General features: G+C 37.0%; 1 protein-coding gene across 2 annotated transcripts; it reads right to left on the reverse strand.

Moving 5' to 3' along the window:
- Positions 1-216: 216 nt before the first annotated feature.
- On the reverse strand, positions 217-19,526 carry LOC121871749 (PAT complex subunit CCDC47-like). 2 transcript variants are annotated; one of them, XM_042374170.1, is made up of 12 exons: positions 19,442-19,526; positions 16,827-17,072; positions 16,078-16,206; positions 15,762-15,936; positions 14,973-15,097; positions 11,847-11,999; positions 10,984-11,177; positions 8,997-9,011; positions 7,426-7,594; positions 5,083-5,217; positions 3,934-4,023; positions 217-1,290 (listed from the first exon to the last, which is right to left on the reverse strand). In XM_042374170.1, the coding sequence occupies exons 2-12, from the start codon at positions 17,070-17,072 to the stop codon at positions 1,282-1,284; spliced, it is 1,440 nt and encodes a 479-aa protein (XP_042230104.1). In that variant the 5' UTR covers positions 19,442-19,526; the 3' UTR covers positions 217-1,281. The 2 variants fall into 2 exon arrangements, with proteins under 2 accessions (XP_042230104.1, XP_042230105.1); XM_042374171.1 differs by lacking the exon at positions 8,997-9,011.
- Between the last annotated feature and the right edge of the window lie 4,537 nt (positions 19,527-24,063).

Below are 24,063 nucleotides of genomic sequence, written 5' to 3' on the forward strand. Positions count from 1 at the left end.
CAATTATTCCAGTAAAGTTGTTTACTGTAAGGCTGCCAAGTTTGTTAGTAAGTGCAACAGGAGAAAGAATTGGTAACACATAATGTTAGGTGGTGATCAAAGTACCTGCTAATTTTAACCCATCCTGTTTTTTCTTCTCCAAAACATACTGTCCAAGGAATAAATATACGTACAGGTATAAACTACAGATGAGACAAAGGGTATGAAAACAACAAATATTTCCAATTGGTCTTTAAAAATCTTCAATGGGGCAAAGAGACCATCAAAGCCATTAACTAATGTACAGCTTGGTAATTATCAACACAATAATTACACTATCATATCTATCTTACAAATAATTGACTAAATATGTAAGTCTTAAAAAGCAGTGTTGACAATGTTATTTCGAAGACACTAATACTGAACAAGACCAGTAGAAGCAACCTTCCCATCATACAAGGACTTGAATATCTCCCAAATAAAAGATAGTTATTTAAAATTTGAGTAATAGTATTCAGAATAAACAAAAGTTTCTTGAAACTATTGTAATAACTATCACAACTATCCATATATTAATTCACATTGGCATTATATTTATCAATAATGGATCTTAAGACAAAAAATAAAATAAAATAGGATAAGAGTTACATAGTCATTAGTAACCAACAACTGAAGCAGCAACAATGTACAGTCACCCACAGAAATCCTGTTCTCTCTCCTCCTGAACCATGAACCCCCGAGAATCAGAATTATGAACCAGAAGCAGTAGAGATCGATGCACTATTCTGTCCATAAATGTTTCAGATTCATGAGTCCAAATCTTAGGGTTTGTGGTTAAGGAGAACAGACGACAGGACCTTTGTGGGCAACTGTACACACACACACACACACACACTACTAAATGTATCACAGGTATGAACAACTTAAGGCCAGATTATCATTTTTAAGAGATCAATTACCGAATAAAAATCTCTCCATACTAATACTACTGTACTGACAAGTGAACAAATGGACCCTAATAAGTGTACAAATCTATAATACTGTATAATGATTAATAAATTCTCGGTAGACGACTCTTGAAACAAAGTCGTCACTCATGTACCATTCTTAGATGGAAAATTAGGGTAATTCAAAGACCTCTGTCAGTGTATGATGCACACAAGTGACAGGGACGGCACACCAAAAGTTATATCACACCCGATGAGACATTATAGACAATGAATAAGAATGATTTGAGACGATACTTTAATGATCTTTACAACAAATACATTGCTTGTACTTTTCCGCACACACCGCATCATCTTAGGAGGTCTGAAAAGAGGCATAAATTAATTATTTAACTTCCAAACAGAGGAAGATGGATCTACATTAATATGCTGTACTGTATACTATACTGTACTACCTAGCAAAACACAATTATTTTATGAAACTAGTATTCTTGCACACATTTAAAATAAAGAAAAATCGAAACATATACAGTATAACCCAAATAGAATTTTTCAGTAACATTTCTACTTCCACAAAGAATAATTGAAAGGAAATCACACAGGTTAACATAAATTAAACAACCAGCAGTGCTACATACACAGTGCAATATATACAGTATTGGATTGACAGCTACAATGCAACATCTGTAGCAAAATTCTAACTCACAGTTATTTGTACAAACTGAAAGTTAAATCTACTGAAAACATTACAACCACACTACTGTACGTGTCAAAATAAATAGAATTTGAAATACTATATGGGAGTCCTACTGGGTTAAGGTAAGTGGGTTCTCTCAACCTGCACCACCACATGGTTGTCTGTCACATGTAAACTCCACATTGTCCTTTCAGTGAAGGTAGTTATTCAATTCAACAGCTTTTAATGTTTTCAATTATTGCACCTTTCTGTAATACTGATTATTTCCTTTCTTTTAATTTCCCTCTTAACCCGCTACTGGTCAAATTCGTAGATCTACTTAGGCGAGTGGCCGTCTCCAAGTGCTCTATTACGTAATTTGACTTCTTAAAATTCCAGCGGCATCTGAAATGGCTCGCAAGGATTAATATATTTAAATTATGACAAATAGCAACCTCTGAAGATACAGCAGCCTGTTTCAGTATCGCACACACACACTCTCCTCACCACTTCCCAAGTTTCCTGTCTTCAACATAGGCTAAGAAATATGCCCAAAGACACTAGGTATTGCTGCAGTGAGTGATTATTCCACTGTGCTTGATGTCCTACTTTGAGCAATATCATACCATCATAAACTACTAAACAGAAAAAAAGAAACCTTGTAAATATGTATATACTTATGAATTTATTATAGAAGTAAGAAACTTTGGTGAAAACAACGATATTCATACACTGTATATGCAGGCGGCACATGTGATTAGTAATAGATAATAAGACGTGTTGTTGCCAGTTAATAATGTAAAGAAATGTTAATGAGAAGCAGTAAACCTGTAACTAATACATTGATCACTGTTAGTTGTAAATTAAACATGATAAAAGTGATCAAACTATGTGAGAGGAACAGTGGAGATATAAGCCCAAGAATAGAAAACATGACTCAATGTGTCATCAGAGTATACTGTATTATACCATGCAGCCACAAGCCCCTATGATGAGTCAGCCAAAATTAATGTTATTCTCCTGTTTTATACACAAAAAGCCCAAGGGATCACATTTAACATTCATAACCCGACCAAGCAATATCTTCCCAGATGGTAGCACCTCCCTGATTGATAGCTGCCTACTACCTTGGGGGAACATGACAACAACAATAAACTGAGCATTTAATAAAGAAATAAAAAAGATAATGAAAAAAAAACAAAAAACTTTTTCCTCAGGCACTACTTCATGCTAAGAATAATGATTTTGTTCCACCAATACCAGCAACTTTGGAAAATTTAAAGGAAAGAATATGAGAGGCTGTTACAAATGTTGAGTTTGATATACTGTACTGTACAAAATGTGTATGGTATAGGGAATAAGAGTACAGTACCACTTTGATGTCTGAAGAACCACAGGAGCTCATATAGAACTTCTATAGTTTAAAAATATATACAGCATATATTTTTAGTTCTTTATTATTATGGTATATCTTGTTTTTCACCAGATCTCAGCTTTGTCATAATAAATGTTTGGATGGATCTATCAACAGTACTGTATAGATGGATAACTAATAAATAGCTAAGGAACTGTTCAAGATGGATTTTCATCAAAATACTCTACACCTGGAACTGTAAAATACACTAGATACAGTAAGGAAAAACCATAGACCTGCTGTATCATGATTTACAGTGAAAGGGGAGGGGGGGGGGGCAGATATGTGTTTCACTATTCATAACACAAGGACTTTTATGTCTAACAGGGTAACAAACATTACAGCAAATTAATCTTCTGTTTTTGTACACTGATAATTTCTATCCTTTCCTATCTCTTGCCTTCTACCTCTGTGATACCAACACTACACCAGTCAATCGTACCTGTAAAGTGTTCCATACAATTTCTTCAACCCTGTAGAAAACAAAATTACAGAAAATAAACAAAAAAATAAATAAAAAATATCAACCAAGAACGAATATAGTATAAAGAAATATGGAAATAGTGGCAAAACTCACCTAATTACAACACCTTACTCCCTACAGGTTAATACAGTAATGAGAAACATGCACATATGAGGAGTGAGTACTGAGCATCATGCAGCAGCACAAGTAATTCAACAACAAGAGTTTCACAATAATCAGCACCACTACTGTACACATTAAGCAGTCTTTCCTTTGGTGAATTAGAGAAAAGTGTGTTGAACCATACATAAATATTAACACCTGACATTCACTGACCATAGATATATATATATACTGTACACCTGTCTCACACACACACACACAAATAATAATAATAATAAAAATAATAAAATAAAATTAAGGTTTCTTGAGTGTATGATATTACTATGTTTACCTTGAGTTGCTTCATCTTGGGTGCGCGTCGCTTCATTTGCCGCCGCTGCTCACGTTCTTCCCATTTACGCTGTTTGTCTGGGTCGTCAATCTGTATATTTGTGGCATTTATTAGCGAACATCAACATTTGTTATAATTTACTCCTTAATCTACAGCTTCAAAGACTACCTTCTAAGTGGATGACTTTTCTTCCTAGCAAGACAAGTAAGAACAATTAGCTCAGCCTGGAGTCATAACATGATTACCATACTGTACTGTACTAACTCCCATAAAATGATAAAGTATTAATAATGCAGTGGGTTTGGTCTACTATTGTACCACTCTTGAGTAACTTCCACCAATGACCTACAGTACACACTCACCAACCTCCCTGCTCCTCGTCACACACAGTTATTGTTGTTGATATACTTGTATTTATGGACTCTGATAACCTTTAGATTAAACATAATTTGGCTTCGATAATCTTATTATTGCAACCAAAAACCTAGCAGGTTAGAGGTATGTACACTTGTTCCAACTGATTACAGGTATGTTCACTCATTCCAACAGGTTACAGGTATGTACCGTACACTTATTCCAACAGGTTACAGGCTTGTACACTTGCTTCAAAAGTATGTTTATGATCTTGTGAGACAATATGACACAAGAGATGAAGGATTTTGACAACCCCACCAAAACAACAGGAGACACTGTGTTTACTTTTTAATCCATTGGATCCCCCCATAAAGACACCCTTTGGTGTGAGTGTTTATGTGAATGTTAAGACACATGGAAACACCAGTAATCCAGGCCAGCTGACTGACTGACCAAACAACTGGCAAGCAGACTTGACCAGTGATTACCCCCCCCCCCATACATAAGGCATTGATAAACTAGCTCCACTAACCTATTCATTACAGGATGCCACTTTTAATATTTAGTATGACTAATCCAGACAAATATATTCAGTCTCTTCATACACAGAGACATTTAGCAGGAACTGAAAATGCTAGTCCCATTTGGCTACTATGCTGAACTGTATTTAAGGACATTTATACCACAGACTATACTGTACATAAAAAATTATAAATTATTTGACAGTATAAAAACATTATATATATATATATATATATATATATATATACACACACAAAATCATAAAGACCTGACCTCAAGCATCTTCTCACGCTCCATTCTCTTGCGTTCCTCTCTCTTAGCCTGAGCCATCTCTGCCCGAGCAGCATGGGTAGCCTTAAGGAAGGCCTCCTCAACACGGGAGCGATTCTTCTCTGCCTTTGATTTGCCCTTGAGAGAGAAGAAAATATTAACACAGCATACCATTTACAGATAACCAGTACTGTATTGATTATTCTAAAATAGAACCTTTTTTCTATTTGTAAAGTGGGAAATATTTAGTTGTGAATGATCCTGACAACTCAGGAAGGATGTATGTGGTGTTCATCCTTAAAGAGCCATAACACAGTAATGAAGATGTTGATGATCAAATAATGGGTGACATAATATAAACCAGAAAACAGTTCTATGAGCAAAATTAAATGTTCATCTTCATAATGAGAGCATGTTCGAGAGGAGGCAGATATAGACACATCAATGCAAAACTTTATGGAAATACTTGAGGTAACAGTAGAGGAGTGTTTACCCTGGAGGTCAAGGAAGAGAGGGAATAAAACCAGGTGGATGAATCACAAATGTAGACACGCCAACAAAAGAAAATACCAGTGCTCAGGGCATCATGTGGATTACTCTATGTAGTACTGCACTGTATACAAAAGAGTTCTAAATGTAGCCAACCAGAAAATTAGATCAGCCATAGAGCATTTTGAGATGAAATTTGCCCAAAACATTAAAAAAGATCCCAAGTCTTTTTATGCATATGTCAGGAGTAAAATGAACACCAAGGATATTGTTGGTCCTGGAGGAAGACAGACAAACAGCTGATACCTTATGTGAATACAGACCAAGGTGAGAAAGGAGGTGGTAAATGAGATGTGCACCCCATTAAGGCCCTTAATCAGGAAATCCTTAGATCAAGGTTAAGTGCCTAGGGACTGAAAATCAGTCAACATCACCACAGTATACAAGAAAGGCAGGAAAAGTGCAGCAGAAAACTACAGGTCCATCAGCCTAACATCCCATATATACTAACTCTGAGGGACGCCATCATCCAACAGCTGACCAAACAGTCTTATCAATGTATCACAACAAGGTTTCATGGAAATAAAAATCATATTTGACAAATTTAATCACATTCCGTGAAATGGTAACAATGCGTGGACCAAGGCTCACTAATGGATGTGTTGTACAGGGATTTCTCCAAGGCGTTTGAGAAAGTCACACATGCATGACTAGCTTCTAAGATCCAGGCACATGGCATCACAGGCAAGACTGTGATGTGAATTAACAACTAACTCAAAGACGCAACAGTGTGGTAATAAATGGAGTACATTCTGAATGGAAAAAGATTCTCAGTGGAGTACCACAAGGCTCTATTCTTGGACCCATCCTGTTTGTGATCTACATAAACGACATAGATGAAAATATATTAAGTCACAATGTCAAGTTTGCAGACGACATGAAAATGTTTGGGAGGTAGCAAGTTAAGATAATGTCGCAACACTGCAGAAGACCCGAATGAGCCGTTCAAATGGCCTTGAGACTGGCAAATGCTCTTAACATTATACAGTACATAGGATACAACAACCCTGAGCATAACTTACTGTACAGTAATCTTATTAGTACTTTCCTGGATACTGTAAATAAGGAGAAAGATCTTGGCATTGTGAAAGGTCATTCACTGAAGGCAGTGCAGAAAAGCAAAATTGATATGTGGGAATTATAAAGCGCACCTTCAAATACAAAGATAGGAAATTGCTCCTTCAACTGAACATGTACATCCCGGTCTGGATTACTGTATACAGGTATGGAAATCTTGAAAGAACTAGCATCCCTAGAAAAGGTGCAACACGGAGTGACTAAGATGATTCTGGAACTATGTCATTTCAATTATCTGAGTAAACTGAGGGCCTTAGGACTAACAACCCTTCAGACAAGGCACAATATGGCAAAACTCATTGAAATACACTGTATTCAAAATCCCAAAAAGGATGGAAAACATGCACCCGGGACATTTCTTTGTGATGTTACGCACCATCAGCACAAGGGGACAAAACTACAAGCTCATCAAGTTATCATGCAGAAGGAATATAAGGATATATTTTTTCACAGAGGCTGGAAGACCTATGAAACAGTCTACCAGCCCAAGCTGTGGAATCAAGAACAGTACTGGGCTTCAAAATAACCCTTGACAAGACTATCAAGAACGAGGGGTCTTACACAGGCCACGGCCTCTTTCCCTCAGCATGGCCACCTGTAGTGGGTGGCCATTAGGTAAATAAGGTAAACGTAACCATGCCACCTGAAAATTAAGGCACTACAGTACATGCAATATATAAATTATTTTTCCCACATTCTTCACGACAAAAATAAACATACCTCCTTGCTGAGCTTGAACCTGCGCAATTTGTCAGTCAAGTGAAATACTAGTTGTAGCAGAGGTTTCATACTCTCAATAGCATCCATGGAGGGGTTGCCACGTCCAGGGAAGTTAAAGCCAAACACTAAGGACCTGCGCACCTCTGGCAGTTTGGTTGGTTGAGTGTCCCTAAAAAATAAAAAAATATATTTTTGTGGTAAAATTATTCTTTAGTTAAAATAAAGACCGCTACCTTTATTCTTATTAACACTATCTGAAAAAAAGCAGGAATATAATTTTCAAAATAGCAGGTAGAACTTTTTTAAGGCAGTCATAAGTTTGAGTAAGTTAATAGTTTTATTCTATAAACTGTACAGAGTAATTTTTGGTATGTGGGCCCATGAAGAATGTGTCTGTATCTGCTCTGGTTCCAGTCACCCTGCTGTACTGTAGAAGAGTATTGGGAAATGTATACAAGTTTATAATCATCACTTGACAAGTGTAGTACAAAAGTAAAGGACAGGGGCTGAAACAAGTGACCTGTGATCCAAACTGTTTACACACACTCTGGCAGTGCCCACCCACCCACTGTACATAGAAACAATCTATAAAAACAATTTCCCATAATGCATTCATGTTGACTGTTCAGTAGAAAAGTGAGCTACCTCTAGCTCCCTTAACTCTTTAGAGGACAGGGCAGCACGGAGGTATTTTATTCTCACTTAACCTCTATTTGGAAGTTATAACAATTAACCCGTAATCATTACCTAAGGATTCTCCACTCCCCTCTTCTATATGCACAAAAATAGACCACAACACACCATTCTAAACATTCTCAGGCTGTTTTACCAATCCTCTAAGGTTTTGTATTTCTCTGGTGACCCAGTTTATAATTTAATTCATCCATCCCAGTCTCTGCCTTCCCCTGGCCCTCCTACCCTCAACTTTGCCCATTAATATTTGTTATTATCCCTGATGATAGTCAGCATTTAAGGGTCAATTATCACCTAACTAACCAAATGTAGAATACAGTATCTATCATTGTTAACTACTAAAGTTCAGAAAAATTGACCTTTCCTTCTAACAATAAGAATTTCATAGAGGGACTAACTGAAGTTTGATATATCAAGTTACTAACTCACTTATATTCATATACTGTACAATGTGTCCACAAGCACAGGTTTATGTTTATTTTTAACATGAGTAAACATAAAATAATATACAATACACTATAGTGAACTGCTAATAACAAGTAATATTTTCCTCTTCTCAATGTTTTAAACGACTCACCTGAACAAACTGAGAAAAATACATACATTTTCTCAACAGATTAAAATTCTGAGACAGAATGTAAAAAATCAAAGAAAATAATTAGACAACATTTAAGTGATATTTAAAAAGTGGTTAAAATAATCTAAGAAAATGCTATTAAAAAACTCCAAACTACTGGAATAGAATACAGTACAGTACAGTACTCTACATGACTGCCAGATGTACTGATAAGTTTGGGATGAGAATATTGTTAGAGCAGCACAAAGCCAGAAGCTGCCTACACTAGGATTAATTATAAGGATAATTTTTTTTATCTTACCTGCCCTCAGTTCCTCTACGAGACATGAAAATGAAGCAACATAGGACTACAGTATCACACATTACAGTACAGTATACAGGGTGGTTACAGTACAGTATACAGGGTGGTTACAGTAAAGTATCTAAATAATAATAAAGCTCATATGTTCTTGGTAAAGCTATTACTGTACACAAAATATCTTCAGAGAGAAAATTCAAGTTAAAGTATTACCAAGAGGCAGCCAACACCACTACTGTACCTATATACAAACATGTTATTTAACACTGCTGAAAACATGATGATCAATACTGAAAAAGTCGTCTACTTAGTTGGGTAAAACTGTGGTAAGTACAGAACTGTAACTAGGATATGCTGTACACTGTAGTTTTAATATACTGTATAGAATAATATCTACTTAATTTACATTTGCTATATTTGAGTATCAGGAATTTGAAATGCTTGGGACAAAGAGGGTTTTGGAAGTGGATAATTTTGACAATTTTATATACCGGTATCTACTCCAGGAACCCACATACAGTATATGAAGTACTGTATTTTATAAAACTGACCAATGTTTTGTTACACCATAGTGTGGCCTGTAATCAGTCACGGGTGTAAGATGTACACATGAATGCCACTACAACTGACAATACTGGTACCGGTATATTTACAATAACCAAGAGAAGCACATATTCAACATACAACAATTATAAACAACCAAACTGCTTGAATTATTACTTAATGTGACATAAAAGCACTGAAAATTCATTATATAATGTACTACTTCCATTGACTACTATTGTAAGCAGTGGGACTGCCAGCTGCACAATGTTTTCAACTTTACATATCATCACTGGTTTTGTTATTTCACTACAGTAGTTTAATCTTCACTAAATACTCATCATGTGTTGTTATTAAATTTGTCTATCGAGTGGTTCTCAATGTAAAGAATGTCGGAGACCCAATTTAAGTCACACGCATGCATGTGTGCACACACTGCTAATCTACCAAGCACACGGATGGCTCAGTTTTTCATTATCTAATCTGTATTTGACTATACAGTACAGTATAAGGAAAAAATGCAGTATTATTATCCTATCTTCTTAATCTTTGTTCGTATTTACTATTAACCTAGAGCTGAAGTGATGAATGATAACTCTTAGGATGAAGAAGTGGACGCTGGAGTCAGCTGGTGAATCGTCTGCAGTTATGAAAACATCAGAACAAAAATGATCTTGGTAACTCCTGCTGTTTGAATAATCATACTCATAAAATATTATCCATGCTGGTTGTTAGCTTCACTAAGGTGTTTTCTTTTGTGCACAGACTTATTTGTTTTGATCTCAGCACAAAACTCAAGTTATTTGTCACACATTTTTTCTTTGAGCAATAAATTGTATACAGTAGTTCAGTATTGTACTGGTCGGTCATTGAAATTCCTTTTTTATTTTTTTGAGAATTCTTTTTTTCTTTGATAATAAGCACTTATATTTCTTTCTGCACTACAGCAATCAGTACCATCACTTCTGCATTTGTTTCGAGACATTTCAAGGGGAGCATACTTAGTTAATATCCACAATTCTTTCTGAGTGTTGAAAAAGTAATATGGGCATCAGCTAACCAACCCAAGCTAGGTCAGCTGATGAGATGTGGGGGAAATTTTAAATCAGAAAATACTTCAGCATTTTGGTTATTTCTGAAAATTAATCTTTGGATTCCTGATACTCAAGTGTACTTTTATTCCAATTTAAAAAATTAAAATTGTCAAGCTAAAAAGATGCAACTACATGTACTATAATTGCAATATAAATTTTAATTTCACAATCCAAATTGAAAAATAAATGTTGACAACAAAATCTTGGGCATGCAATTGTGTAAAAGAGCCAAATGAACTCACTTCTTTGATTTCAAGTTCACTCTGGGAATCCCAGTTAGTAAAGTACAGTACATTACATATTGTATTGTATTTCTAAAAAAAAAAAAAAAAAAATATTACTGGTAAACTTACTCTGGTTGCTTTGGTCCTGAATACTGATCTGAGAAATGGAAGAAGTCAATCATCCCAGAAAATTTATTGAGCACCGCTGTAACTTTGGGGTCACCCAGCACAGTTGATGCCACTTCACCGAGCTCGTTCATGATAACAAACTGAGAGCCCAGACCAAACTTGTCCGCCGACTTCTTCTCGGGACAAAACGTACTCTGAGAAATAAATATACGTACAGGTACTACTTCGGCACACTTAGGAGAAACCTACATTACTGTGCTTCATTTGCATTAAACTTTCATCCTATCATGTACCAAAGGGTCATCTTGTGTTAACCATAAAATATCACTGCTTCAAACTTTACATATACAGGTACAGTATCCCTCATTACACAAACGTTCACTTATACCAACATTCTATTCGTACTCCACTTTCTCACTAACAAAACCCATGGTCTCTCAAGGTAATGGACCAAACTTATATTAAATTAATTTTTTAATGTACTAGGTGCTAAATTACAGTAGTTGGGTAGGTTTTTTGTTGCTTGTGAACCTATTTCATATTGTCTAGGTATAATATTGAAGTTTTCTTATCAATGGGAACCAAATCTTATTTTTCCTATATGTTATTTGATTTGATATATGAATACAGTAGTCATGATTTTCAAGAGACCTAACCCATTTGTATGGCGAGAGAAACCTGTACAGTATAGCGATAATGTTTAAGTGATTACTGCAGTTGTGTGCAGGTGGTTATAACATTGTGAGTCAAAAGCTCCTAATGGTCAACTGGAATACAATTATTTTTCTTTGTCCTTAATGATCCTTACTTCAAAAAACAGCAACAATGATAAATATGATATAATAAAACCTGTCCTTCCTTACAATGTCAGTCATCTCCTTTGATAGTCTTGCAGCTGTTTTCTTTGTGGCAAGAGCAAACACAAAGGCATCCATTTCATCAAGATGGACCTTCACCAGCAGCTGGTCACTAGAAGGACGGATCAACTGGGACACCACACCAATCATGTCTTGTCTCTGTAAAAAAAAAAAAATAAATAAATATAATTAATCATAGGAAATATCCTCCTAGACTTCATCAACATGTATAAGGGAATTTAATTTGTGTAATGTTTAGTTATAAACCTAAAATTAATATACTTATTTCCTTTATATTGGGACAATCTGATGGATAATACGTGTGAAATTTCTGGCACCCATCTCTCTTGAACAAGTCTCCGCCTAGAAAAGACCTTCACACATACCATCAGAAAACATCGTTTGTACATTTGCTTATTGGCTCCTGATTCCACCACCAACAAACAGCTAAGTCCTTAATGAAAATATTAGGTTAGTTTAGGTGAGAGAATCTCCTTACTCTATCTACACATCAATTGAAAAAGATACAATAATATATGATGTATCCAAACACTATACTGACATCATGAAATATCTAAACAAAGCCTTTAATAAATGTTCTTTCCATGTTGTCATCCCCTAAGCATTCAAGGAAACAGCTAACCACCTCACACTCACCCAATTTCACAAACTTCGTAGGATATAACCACTCCCAAATTTGGAGAGAACAGTAGTGTGACCCTTAACCCTTAACCCTGGGTGACGTTCCAGAACGCTCGCCTCTTCCCGCCACAGTTTAAATGTCCAGCACGGGTTATCAGGTTCCAGTGTGACTACAGGTGCTCCTCTACTTAAGAACGTTCAACTTACAAACTTTCAGAGAAACAAACATCATCACTGAGGGGGGTTACCTGCCAGAACAGGTGTTTAATGTGGATGAGACTGGATTATTTTGAAGAAAATTCCAGATAGAACAAACATTACCTAAGAGGAGAAGAGTGAGCCAGGTTTTAAAGCTGTATTAAATATTAATAATCTTTTCATTTTTTACAATATGTTTGGTATCTACAAGAGTAAAGGTGAACTTACAAACAATTGGACTTACAAACAAGCCTCGGGAATGTAGCTTGTTCATAAGTAGAGGAGCACCTGTATTTGCCTGTCACGCCACATGCTTGGCCACAGGGAAGCTTCCCGAATGTAAGATACCTACTTTTGTTTGTTTCATTTTCTTTGTTTGTCCATTTTATCATGTTGTATCAAAGTAATATTGCTAAAAGTAGTGTAGTACAGTGTATTACTGGAAAATAATGCTATGATTATGTTATAAATGTATTTATTTGTGGAATTATTATTATTTTATGCATTACTTGCTCTACCAAACACAAAGACAGCCAGACAGCCTGGCGACTGACTGCGTGTGTGTTGCCAAGCACTTTTTATGAAAAAAAATGCAAATAAAATATTCTAAATGAATTATTTTAGGAAATAAGTACCCTGTACAGGTAACTCGCGTTTTACGCGCGTTTGATTTAAGAGTTTTTGGAATAATGAGATTGTTCAATTAATGCCAAAAGCTAATTTACGCACACCTATTTTTTAAATAATGCGCTCAAGACAGTTTAAATTTGCCACACGTATTCGCCTGGTGGCCTGGTTGTGGGGTCGGGTGGTGAGGTGCTTGTAAGTTATTAATATAAAGTTGCAATCATAACAACATCAACAATTTTAGTATTACTATTAATAATATTAATTATTATAATAAGGTAATAATAAAGATTATTACTACTAATGAAGTTAATAATGACAATGAAGTATTCTGTACAACAACTGTGGTGACGTCCAGCAAGCTTCCCTCGTATCACTTTCTCACTACTTTTTCTCTGTGCTCTCATTTGCATTGTGTGTTTATCATGTGTCTTTTTAGTGTTAAACTCTGTTTTCCCCATTGAGCATGTCTGGAAAACGTCCATCTGCCTCCTCTGGGCCGCCTAAAGCTAAAAAGACACGAAAAACAATCGCAATGGACGTGAAATTAAATGTGATCACCCGCCCTGGCAGTGTGTGTGTGATGACATCACATCAGCGGGAGGGAGCACAGGTGGGTGGCGAGTCGGTGACACAGTTACTACCCGCTGCCTCCATGAGTCCACCAATAAGTTCACTTCCCACACACTCACCCATGCTCTTCGTTTTTCTAATCTTATTGTTTTATACAGGTATTTTATATTATTTATATCTAAGCTACAATAGAGTACAGTATTGTAATGATTATTCCACAACTTTTATAGTTTCATTACCTGTAACACTGACAACAAGCCATCTCACAGGTCCTCTCATCCCCAGTTTTTACCCCTTCTTAGTGAGCCAAACTATTACTAAAGTAAATTTTGACCAAACATAAATTATTGCACATTCTTGTAGGTATGTCAAGGCATCCGAACCAACATTGGTCCTGATGAGTTCAGATAAAAGGACTACCATTGTACCCAGCCTCACCCCTTCCTCACTTAGGAATCTTCATGACTTTTACAGGATAGCTCCCTCCTCTCTATCTCTGTTACAGTACATTTACCAGTTGTTCTTAATATTTTCCCTCTCCCCCTTTATTCTTAACTGTCCTTTCCATTTGTTTTTTTTTTTTGGTTTTCTTGCATCAATCAATTCCCTCCAGAACACCATCTCACTTCCTTTCGGCTTTGCATTACCTCCCAATATTTTAACAGCTGATTTTCTGCTTTCATTTACTGCTGTCTTTACATTTCTTATACCTCAACTTTTATTACTCCTTAATTGTAACTATATAACCTTCTCTTTCCCTTACTTACTCAACCACATAGTATGCCATTTTTATTCACCTTTTGTTGGTAATATGAGTAAAGAGAGTGAGGCTACCATATCCAAGCCTTCCGGACTATCTATACACTGTACATCAACATACTGAACTGTGTTTCTGGCCGTACTAATCCAATTACCTGTACAGAGCCCACCCCCTCCCCTCCCCCCAGGTTTTATTGTTAAACTCATCACAACAGCAGTACAGTGTCTCGCATAACTGCCGGTATCCAAAAACAAGGCAATTCGGTACAGTACATGGACAAAGATTACCATTCAGTACAAAGAGGCATGTGATAAAAAATGAAGAAATCTTACCTTAATAAATTTTAATTCAACAAGCATTCCCTCCACGCTGGTGCGCCCAGAGCACCAGAGAGTGTAAACATTCTCAGACTCCTTCTGCAGACCACTGTTCTCTACACTTTGTTTCCCATCATCACCTATAAAAGAATGATACAACAAATAAACCTGAGATACACACAAGTTACTTATAATGTGAACCAAGTTTTCTCAGTGAAATTCTAGAATGAAATTTATATGCAATTTAAAATATGATTAAAAAATAAATGCATAAATAAAAACCAATAAACTTTCCCGTTTTGTTATTTACAATGTCAGTTTCTTCAGTAGGGAATCTTAAGTTGCATCAACAAAAATTGCAATCCCTGTGACTATCTGCCCTTACTGTAGCAGCAAGGACATTCTTAGTCACTTTTACTTAGTCTGTGAACCACCGAGGGTATTGTCACCTTAACCCTATCAGGTTAATAATTGTGTAAATAATATAACTCTGTCTCAATAGTTACAAATAAAAATATTCATGGAATGTTCCTTTGATGATCATGTATGGATAACAGCAGAATCCTACCAAGATACTGTACTACATTTTAAAATGCTCCAATACTGTCAATCTTTCTTTACAAAATATCTAATCCATCGTTTTTAGTATCAGCCTATGGCATTCCTTAGAGCCCCTTATTCAACTGCTGATCATTATGTAGACACATTAGTGTAACCAAATTCAAAAGTCAAAACAAGACTCACATTCATATCTTCTTAGCTTACAACTATCCACTAACTGACACAACTTTGATATCAACTTACCAACAAGGGCAAAATTCTGTTCAAGAAGATTCTTGTGGGAATTATACCAAGCATTAGCCAACTTCTGGTTCTTGGATTTACCAACAATGAAGTTGATGAAATAAACAACCAGTCCAGCAATCATTAACATCTCTAGATAGAAACTGTCCCAATTGCTCCGAAGATGAAGTGGAACCTATCAAATAAAAACAAAATATTTGATTATTTTTTAATTATGAATACCCGATCGATTATATTTAGCACAGCAGCTTCATATCCACTAAATTTATCCATATTTTGAAGCAAATTTACAAGCATAAATGGATGATTTACTTACATTAGCAATGGTAATCTTTGGTTCCTCTTGTGACTTGGGCACACGAGCCCCCTGAGGTCTCTCACTGTCAAACCCAATAAACTCTTCTTCATCATGAAAATGACTAAATTCATCATTCTCATCTTCATCCTAGAATTAAACAAGATACTATTAATTTTTTGGTTAGAACTATATATTGTATAGAGGGAAGCCTAAAACAGACCATCTCGGGACTTTACCAGTACTGGGGGCCAGAGGCAGATCAAGGAGTTTCCTGTGAGGGAGCACAGATAATTAGGGGCAACAAACATGGACCTGAAACAAGCCACTTTAGATAGTGTGTATTGACACCACTGTAAAAGTATTCTACGCTCAAGACACACTACACTGCAGCGAGAAAAATGTACTGACAAGGAGCAGACTAACATGGAATGATGGCAGTATTCTGTTGAGGCACCACACAAGCCAACTGTAAATAGAAATAATACTGCCATTGGTCAAACAAATGGCCAATTAAGAATACAGTATTTTAATATTAGGGGAAAGAGCGTCAAAGCCAGAGAGCATCTCAGATGAAGCGGGGAATGTACTCCTCATGCTTAGAATTCCTTAGAAAAAGTAGTCTTATATTATGCATTCTAAATAAAATTTGTCTTAATAACAGCAGATTTCCTCTGTTTCTGTTTAAATTTCACAAGCCAATAAACCTGAACATTCCCTATCTTTATGGACAGTTTTCTCAATGGTAACTACAGTATTTCTCACTTTACCTCTACAACTGCTTCTTCCTCATCTTCCACATCCATTCGCAATCCACCAGAAGTTTCATCACCACCATCTTGCCTCCCTGCACTGCGAGGCAACCCTTCTTCATTTCCTTCAATCCCTTCTTCAATTATTTCATCCTCCTCTTCAAATACTTCAAATTCAGCAAAATCATTATCTTCGTATTCTTGCGCTCGGGAACTAACGCCAATAATCCCAGTAAGAAGCAAGAGGAGTAGTAAAAGTCTCATCTGAAATAATTAAAATTTTACAGTCAACACATCAAAAACATCCATTTGGTTCAATAGTTACCACAGATAATTGAATGTAAAATTTCAGTTTAAAGGCATACTGCTTAACCACAGCTTTATTTTATTGTAATTGGATATTAAAATTGACCATTGACCAAAGGTACAGTGAGACCTTTATTTAATGGATTATATTGGAGAGCTGGTGGCACAGTTATGATTGTTTTCTTCCTCTGCAATTTTTGTGCGAGTCAAAACCAACATCTCAAAAATCACATTCCTTCTCCATTTTTTTTTTATGTTTCTTGAGGTACAGGAGCTTTAATCTTCTATGACAAAATTCGGTCAGGTAGCTGCTACAGCTGGACCACTTGTCAAGCTTTACCCATTTGTTAGAATATAACAAAAATGCAGGATATACTATATCCAGCATTTTCTTAAGATCATAATTCTTTTCCCATTTTTTTTTTCAACGAAGCAAACCTAACCCAAAGCTAGGTTAAGTTAATTGGTAATTTTTTATTTCGGACAACATGGAAATCATAAGAATTTTATCTCTGTAATCAATAGTTTAGACTTTTCTTCTGAGATGTTTCCCTCGCAAATGACCTAACCTAACCTCATAGCCGGCGGGCTTCGCCCCTCCCCCCTCGGACCGCCAGGCATATAGTTTGCGAGGGAATCATGATAGAGGAAAAGTGTATTAGAATAGTCTAAACTATTGATTACAGAGATAAAATTCTTAAGATTCCCGTGTTGTCCGAAAATACAATAATACCGTTAATTGAAATAAACTTACTTATGATCTTAAAATAATGGTAGTCTTGGAGCAGATGGCTAACACCAGAACGAGTTGTTCGATTTTGTTCATTTTTTCCACAGATGTTCTTAGGATGATAGTAAGTAATAAAAATATGACAATGCACAGAATCTGACCTAACCAATCAAAGAAACCTACCTTGACTAACCTAACTCCTCAGACGGGGGCTCCACCCCCACCATATTAAGCAGAAAGTACTTATTTTGATAACTGGTACCAATGAAAGCAACTATGTTAGAGCATCTTGGTGTAATTTTTATTTTTTTGTGGATGTGGGAATACGCTCCGACCGACCGGGTCCGTTGTAAACAAAGAGAAGACGACCAGCAGATTTTACGAAGGAATATTTACGATATATGATGAATTATATGGCATACAAAGCACGTAGAGACATTATTTTAGTGTCATATGATCAGTTTTTCCCTGTATTTTACCCAGAAATGACCCTCATCCTTCATACCCTGCCCACTACAAGTGATTTATGATTGTAAATAGAGAAAAATAATTATTTATGATTAAAATAAAAAATTGCGTCTTTTTCATTACTTACTATCATCCAAAGAACATCTGTGGAAAAAATGAACAACTTATTCTGGTGTTATCCTTCAGCTCCTGTGCCTAACGTAAAAGTACCATTAATTTGAGGTAATATTCACACTTGGTTCAATAATGGATGTTTTTAATTCACCAGAGTGAACACAGCTTGTGAGGCGCTACACTAAAATATTTTGGGAGTGATTGTCAGCTCAGCAAGGCATATGACCTATTTGCCATTTCATAAGTATATTTAATGTAGTTCCTTGATCCATAACTAGATTTACATTCAATGAGTAAAAACAAACAAACATTTAAAAAAAAAAGAAGTCATTTGGCCCAGTTATAAAGTGGCACAAGAGCCATCACGTGCCAACGGTCCGACTAATTACCCAAATGTAGTCGCAATGAAGTCAAATAATGGTCCTAGATGAATAAATCAGACTGTGAATCACTTCTCGATTATTATTTGGTGTCATAAAGTCACAAAAAATTGGTAAACTTAATTTAATCTGAGTTGTGTTAGGTTAGGTTAGGTACATGCACTAGATCTATTAACTCAGATTAAATTAAGTTTACCAATTTTTTGTGACTTTATGACACCAAATAATAATCGAGAAGTGATTTACAGTCTGATTTATTCATCTAGGACCATTATTTGACTTCATTCCGGCTACATTTGGGTAATTAGTCAGACCCCATGCCAATAATGATCTCTACTGTACACTAAACTACTCTACCCAGTAATAATCTATCTCATTACGTGAATTGAAATACAGGACGTACCTATAATTAATACAGAACTTATAGGAAGATGAAAAAGTGTAGATCGGTGAGAAAAATATGACAGTGACAGGAGTGGACAGTGAGGAAGCTGAGAAACCCTATAAAAACATCCTCTACTGTCATATTACCTTAAAATCTAAATTAAATCTAAAAAAATTAATGAGGTACTTCTCTGATTATCGTCTTCTGATCTTACACTCAGGAAGTAACTGTATTAGGGGATTTCTCTTACGTTTATGACTATGGAGGAACTTTGTTGGTGGCCTCACGTCAGCGCTGCCATCACTGGTGGAGCAGCAGACGGCTTCCAGGCTGGAGAGGGGCCTTAACTCTAATCAAAGGTTTCCTATATAAATAACTATAAAATCTTCCAAACTTACTTTATGCTTGGTTAATTGTTCATGTTAGTTTCTCTAAATAGGTTAATAAAACTTAAATAATTTGTACAAATAATATAGACTTACTTTATGCTTGGTTAATTGTTCATGTTAGTTTCTCTAAATAGGTTAATAAAACTTAAATAATTTGTACAAATAATATAGTAGAAAAATTCTTTCAATTATTTGGTCATTTACATTAAAAGGTGTAGGGGTATCGAGATATTAATGTTGTCTAGCACTCAGGATGGAAGGAAACTCTAATGTGGTTTTCTTGTTTAATATAAGTTATATGATAGACAGTCTGGTGCTGGAGGTGCCGTGTGGTGGGGAGCTGCTCAGTAGAAGACGTTCGGTGAGTAGCGTGTTGAAGGAGGAAGATGTGCAGGAGCTTCGTTAGAGAAGATGTTGCCTGTTGCTGGCCTCCTGGTTGAATGAATGTTAACAGCGTGGAGCTTGCTGGAGGAGGTGTTGCTTGTTCAGGAAGATGGGCAGAATGAATCTCAATGGAGAGACAGAGCTTATATACCCAGCAGCAGCCGCCAGTCCTCTATGAATCGTGTTGGGAAAACCCAGAAAGTTGCTGGTGACTAGTTTCGTTGCTAAGCAACCGTACCATCTGGCGTCAGCTCTCGCTTGGTTGCTAGGAGACGGCACGTCGGAATAGGGTAGCAGGTGGTGGCTGTGGCTACGCAGTTGTAGGCAGTTGTAGGGGAGACGTCCACTACAATACTCCCCCATCCCTCCAGGCGGTGTAGGAGACTTGTTGTCTGTAGAGTTGCTTAGCACATGTGAGGCAGACCGGGCGGTGCATGCCTCATGTGAGACAACGGCGATGGCGTGATGAGCCGATCGCTGAAATACAACTGTCTAGATACACACTATCTGTGGGAGAAGGGAGAAAAAGGGTGTGTGGAGGCGATGAATGTTGTGCTTCCCTCACGACAGGTACAGGGTCGTCAGATGCGCCTGCTGGGGTGTGTGTGGGCCTGGGTCAGGAGCAGGGGCTGCGTCAGCAGAAGCGGATTAGGGCTCGTGACAGCAGCTGGGTCCACGACAGCAGCAGGGTGCAGGACATTAGCAGGGAGTACCTGAGGGAGAAAAGAGGGGGTGTGGAGGCGATGGATGTTGTGTGCTTCCCTCACGGCAGGTACTGAGTCGTCAGATGCGCCTGCTGGGGTGTGTGGGCCTGGGTCAGCGTCTGAGGCAGGACGGGTGTGCTGGGGTCGTAGGATGTGGTGCTTGGGGCAGGAAGAGGAGCCGGTGTCTGCTTGAAGACTGGGAGCATGATCAGTGTCTCCTCCATCCTGTGTGAGTGCTAATCTCCGGGAGTCACCATTTGTAGGGGTATCGAGATATTAATGTTGTCTAGCACTCAGGATGGATGGAAACTCTAAGGTGGTTTTCTTGTATAATATAAGTTATATGATAGACAGTCTGGTGCTGGAGGTGCCGTGTGGTGGGGAGCTGCTCAGTAGAAGACGTTCGGTGAGTAGCGTGTTGAAGGAGGAAGATGTGCAGGAGCTTCGTTAGAGAAGATGTTGCCTGTTGCTGGCCTCCTGGTTGAATGAATGTTAACAGCGTGGAGCTTGCTGGAGGAGGTGTTGCTTGTTCAGGAAGATGGGCAGAATGAATCTCAATGGAGAGACAGAGCTTATATACCCAGCAGCAGCCGCTATGAGTCATGTTGGGAAAACCCAGAAAGTCGCAGGTGACTGGTTCCGTTGCTAAGATACGGTAACATCTGGTTGGTTGCTAGGGAAGGCGGCACAATGGAATGCGATACGCAGTTTGTAGGGGAGACGTCCACTACAAGTTCATATTTCCTTTGTATCTCCTTAATTCTGGAATGCCTGTCAATATCCAGGTATCTACAGGAAGGCGAGACATTGATCCTACTATATGTGGCCAAAAATAACTCTGAACATATTCAATTATCTTGAAAAAAGTTAAATACATTGGTATGCTGGGTTCAGGTGTCAAGACGCGAGGGAAGATTTCTTATAGTTTCTTAATTCTGCAAAGTCAGTCAATATCAGGTCATCCAGAAAACCGCGAGACAATGTTCTTGCCACGTCTGACAAAAGAAAACAATAATATCGCCCAAAATATAAGAAATACCAGAGTTTCATCACTTAATTCACCGGCGGCAGTTGTGACGATTAAAGCTAGGATTCCATTCATGTGGTAGCAGTAGCGTTAGCGGCAAAAGTAGATCACATAGAAATGTACACGGTTGTTTCCACTGGCACGGCTGCGTTAGCGTTATGCCATTAAAAAGCAACCTCATACAAGCCACTGAATCCCACACAGGGACGTCACTATCCCTGTGTTTGCTCTCCTCACCCAGCAAAATGACTCGAGGGAAAAAAAAGTCTTCTGTCGAGGAGACTGAGAAGTTGATTTTACTCAATATATCACAATCTGTTTTTATAACACATTTCTATAATGCATATAGAAACCTAGCAAGTGTTATTTCATAACTCATTAAGCATCAGTCTTTACATATAATTTTACGAGATCCATACATTTTTGACAACTGTTCTAAATTGAAGGTTCATGGTCTCAATAAAAGGTTTACTGGAATACAAATTTTTTGTGTCACTTAATTATTAATTCCTATTTAAAACATGACTTACCTTATAGGCTACATATTGCAAGTCGCTGCCTTGGGCAATTGACTTCTCTGTTCCTGCAGTGTTTCATCAAATCCTCCTCCACCAGGTCAAGAACATGTGTGAACTGTTGTCTGCCCAGACGAAAATATTCGTTGATTTCTCTTCCTCCAAGCTTAGCTCTTTTACCAGAGTACTGTAGGCTCCATATTTGGTCCGATTCAGCATCAATCTATGTTTTAACATTATAATATTAAATAAAAACAATTTTTATACTGTACAGTCGAGTCTCCACACCTAGCTAGAGATGGCGGACACCCGCCCCACAAGGGGTCACAGCTCAAGGTTGAAAAAGCCGCAAAGTCCAGAAAATTGTGATGGCGAACTTTTTCGGAGTGAGGGTTGTGAACTCGTGGAACATCCTGCCAGAGAGTGTTGTGACGGCACCGAGTGTGAGCTGTTTCAAGACCAGACTTGACCAACACTGGAGCAGGTTCAGATACATTCAGGAGCCGGTGCATGTCCAGTACTTGTCAACAGTACGTAATAGAGACGTGACCGACCGTCCAAGCGGCTAATGAGCCGATCAGTGGCAAAGAGGATAACAGTAAAAAGTAAATACAAGAAATTGTCAGTGTATATAAACTATGCAGGTACTGTATATAGGTATAGGCTAAGGACCTCTCAGTGGTTGTACAGTACTTTTCCGATTCTTAACCATTTGGTTTTTCACGGAACGACACAAAATTTCCAAAACAAAGGTCAAGTTAGGTTAGGTTTGGTCAGGTTTGGTCAGGTTTGGTTTGTTTTTTGCGTGTTTTATTCATGTTATTTGGGTTGGGCTGGTAAAGTTTTCATGAATTTGCTCCAGAAATAAATACACATGAAACTCTCAATTCCGTCCAAAAGGTCGCAGGTGATCCTAAAGCGAATTATAACAGAAAACTTCAAATTTCCTGCCTATATTTTCGAGAATGCAACAGTATCCTGCTCACCTTATATACTGTAATAATACTCTGATGTTAACTGGCAATACTGAAGAATAGAGATTTTATCAGTACTAGATGCGTTAAATAAACAGTTCATAAAACTAATGAACTGTCAACATGGCAGAAATAAGAGTGCAGCTACCTCTCTAGATCTTTCAGAAATAGAAAGAAAGACAAGTTTCTGTTCCTTACAGTGTTGGTAAGGGATTTAATAGCTGCACAGTACCGGGGTCACATTACAGCTGCTGAAAAATGAACTAATCAAGATACTCTTTGACATCAGCTTTACTTTCCAACAGAATTATTAAGACCCCTACATCACAAAGACTTATGAAGAGCCTTACGTTTCCAAAAAAACTTCCGAATAAACTGACCATTTATAGCAAAGACATTTATATTTTTATCACCATATGTCTCAAGCGCTTGAAATATCACTAGGCAAATAAATTCTTGTTTCAGTAGCCTGTCTATCCTACCTAGGCTAAAATTCCATATCCGTGCCGCACTATACTAGGCTACGAATCTCTTATGTAAATTTATTTTGAAGACGTGCAGTACTATGAATCGGGATGATGATTTCCATTGAAAAAAATAAAAGAAATATTAACATTATATTTATTTATTTTGTATATGAATTATACATATCTATACATACATAATTGGTGCAATTTTCTTTTTACCAATTATATCAGATATAATTAGAGACAAAGTAATGATGTCAAGAGTTCCATTATTTATCTCACTCGGTCTAAAACTATAAAAATGATGACTATAAAAGAATATATGTGTCAAAAAATAACTAATACAGTATAACTTAAAATTTGGCTCAGGGTAAAAACACAGGAGGTAGACACTTTATAAATATCCTAATTA

The sequence above is a fragment of the Homarus americanus genome, unplaced genomic scaffold (assembly GCF_018991925.1).
Source record: "Homarus americanus isolate GMGI-L3 unplaced genomic scaffold, GMGI_Hamer_2.0 scaffold39675, whole genome shotgun sequence".
NCBI lineage: Eukaryota > Metazoa > Arthropoda > Malacostraca > Decapoda > Nephropidae > Homarus > Homarus americanus.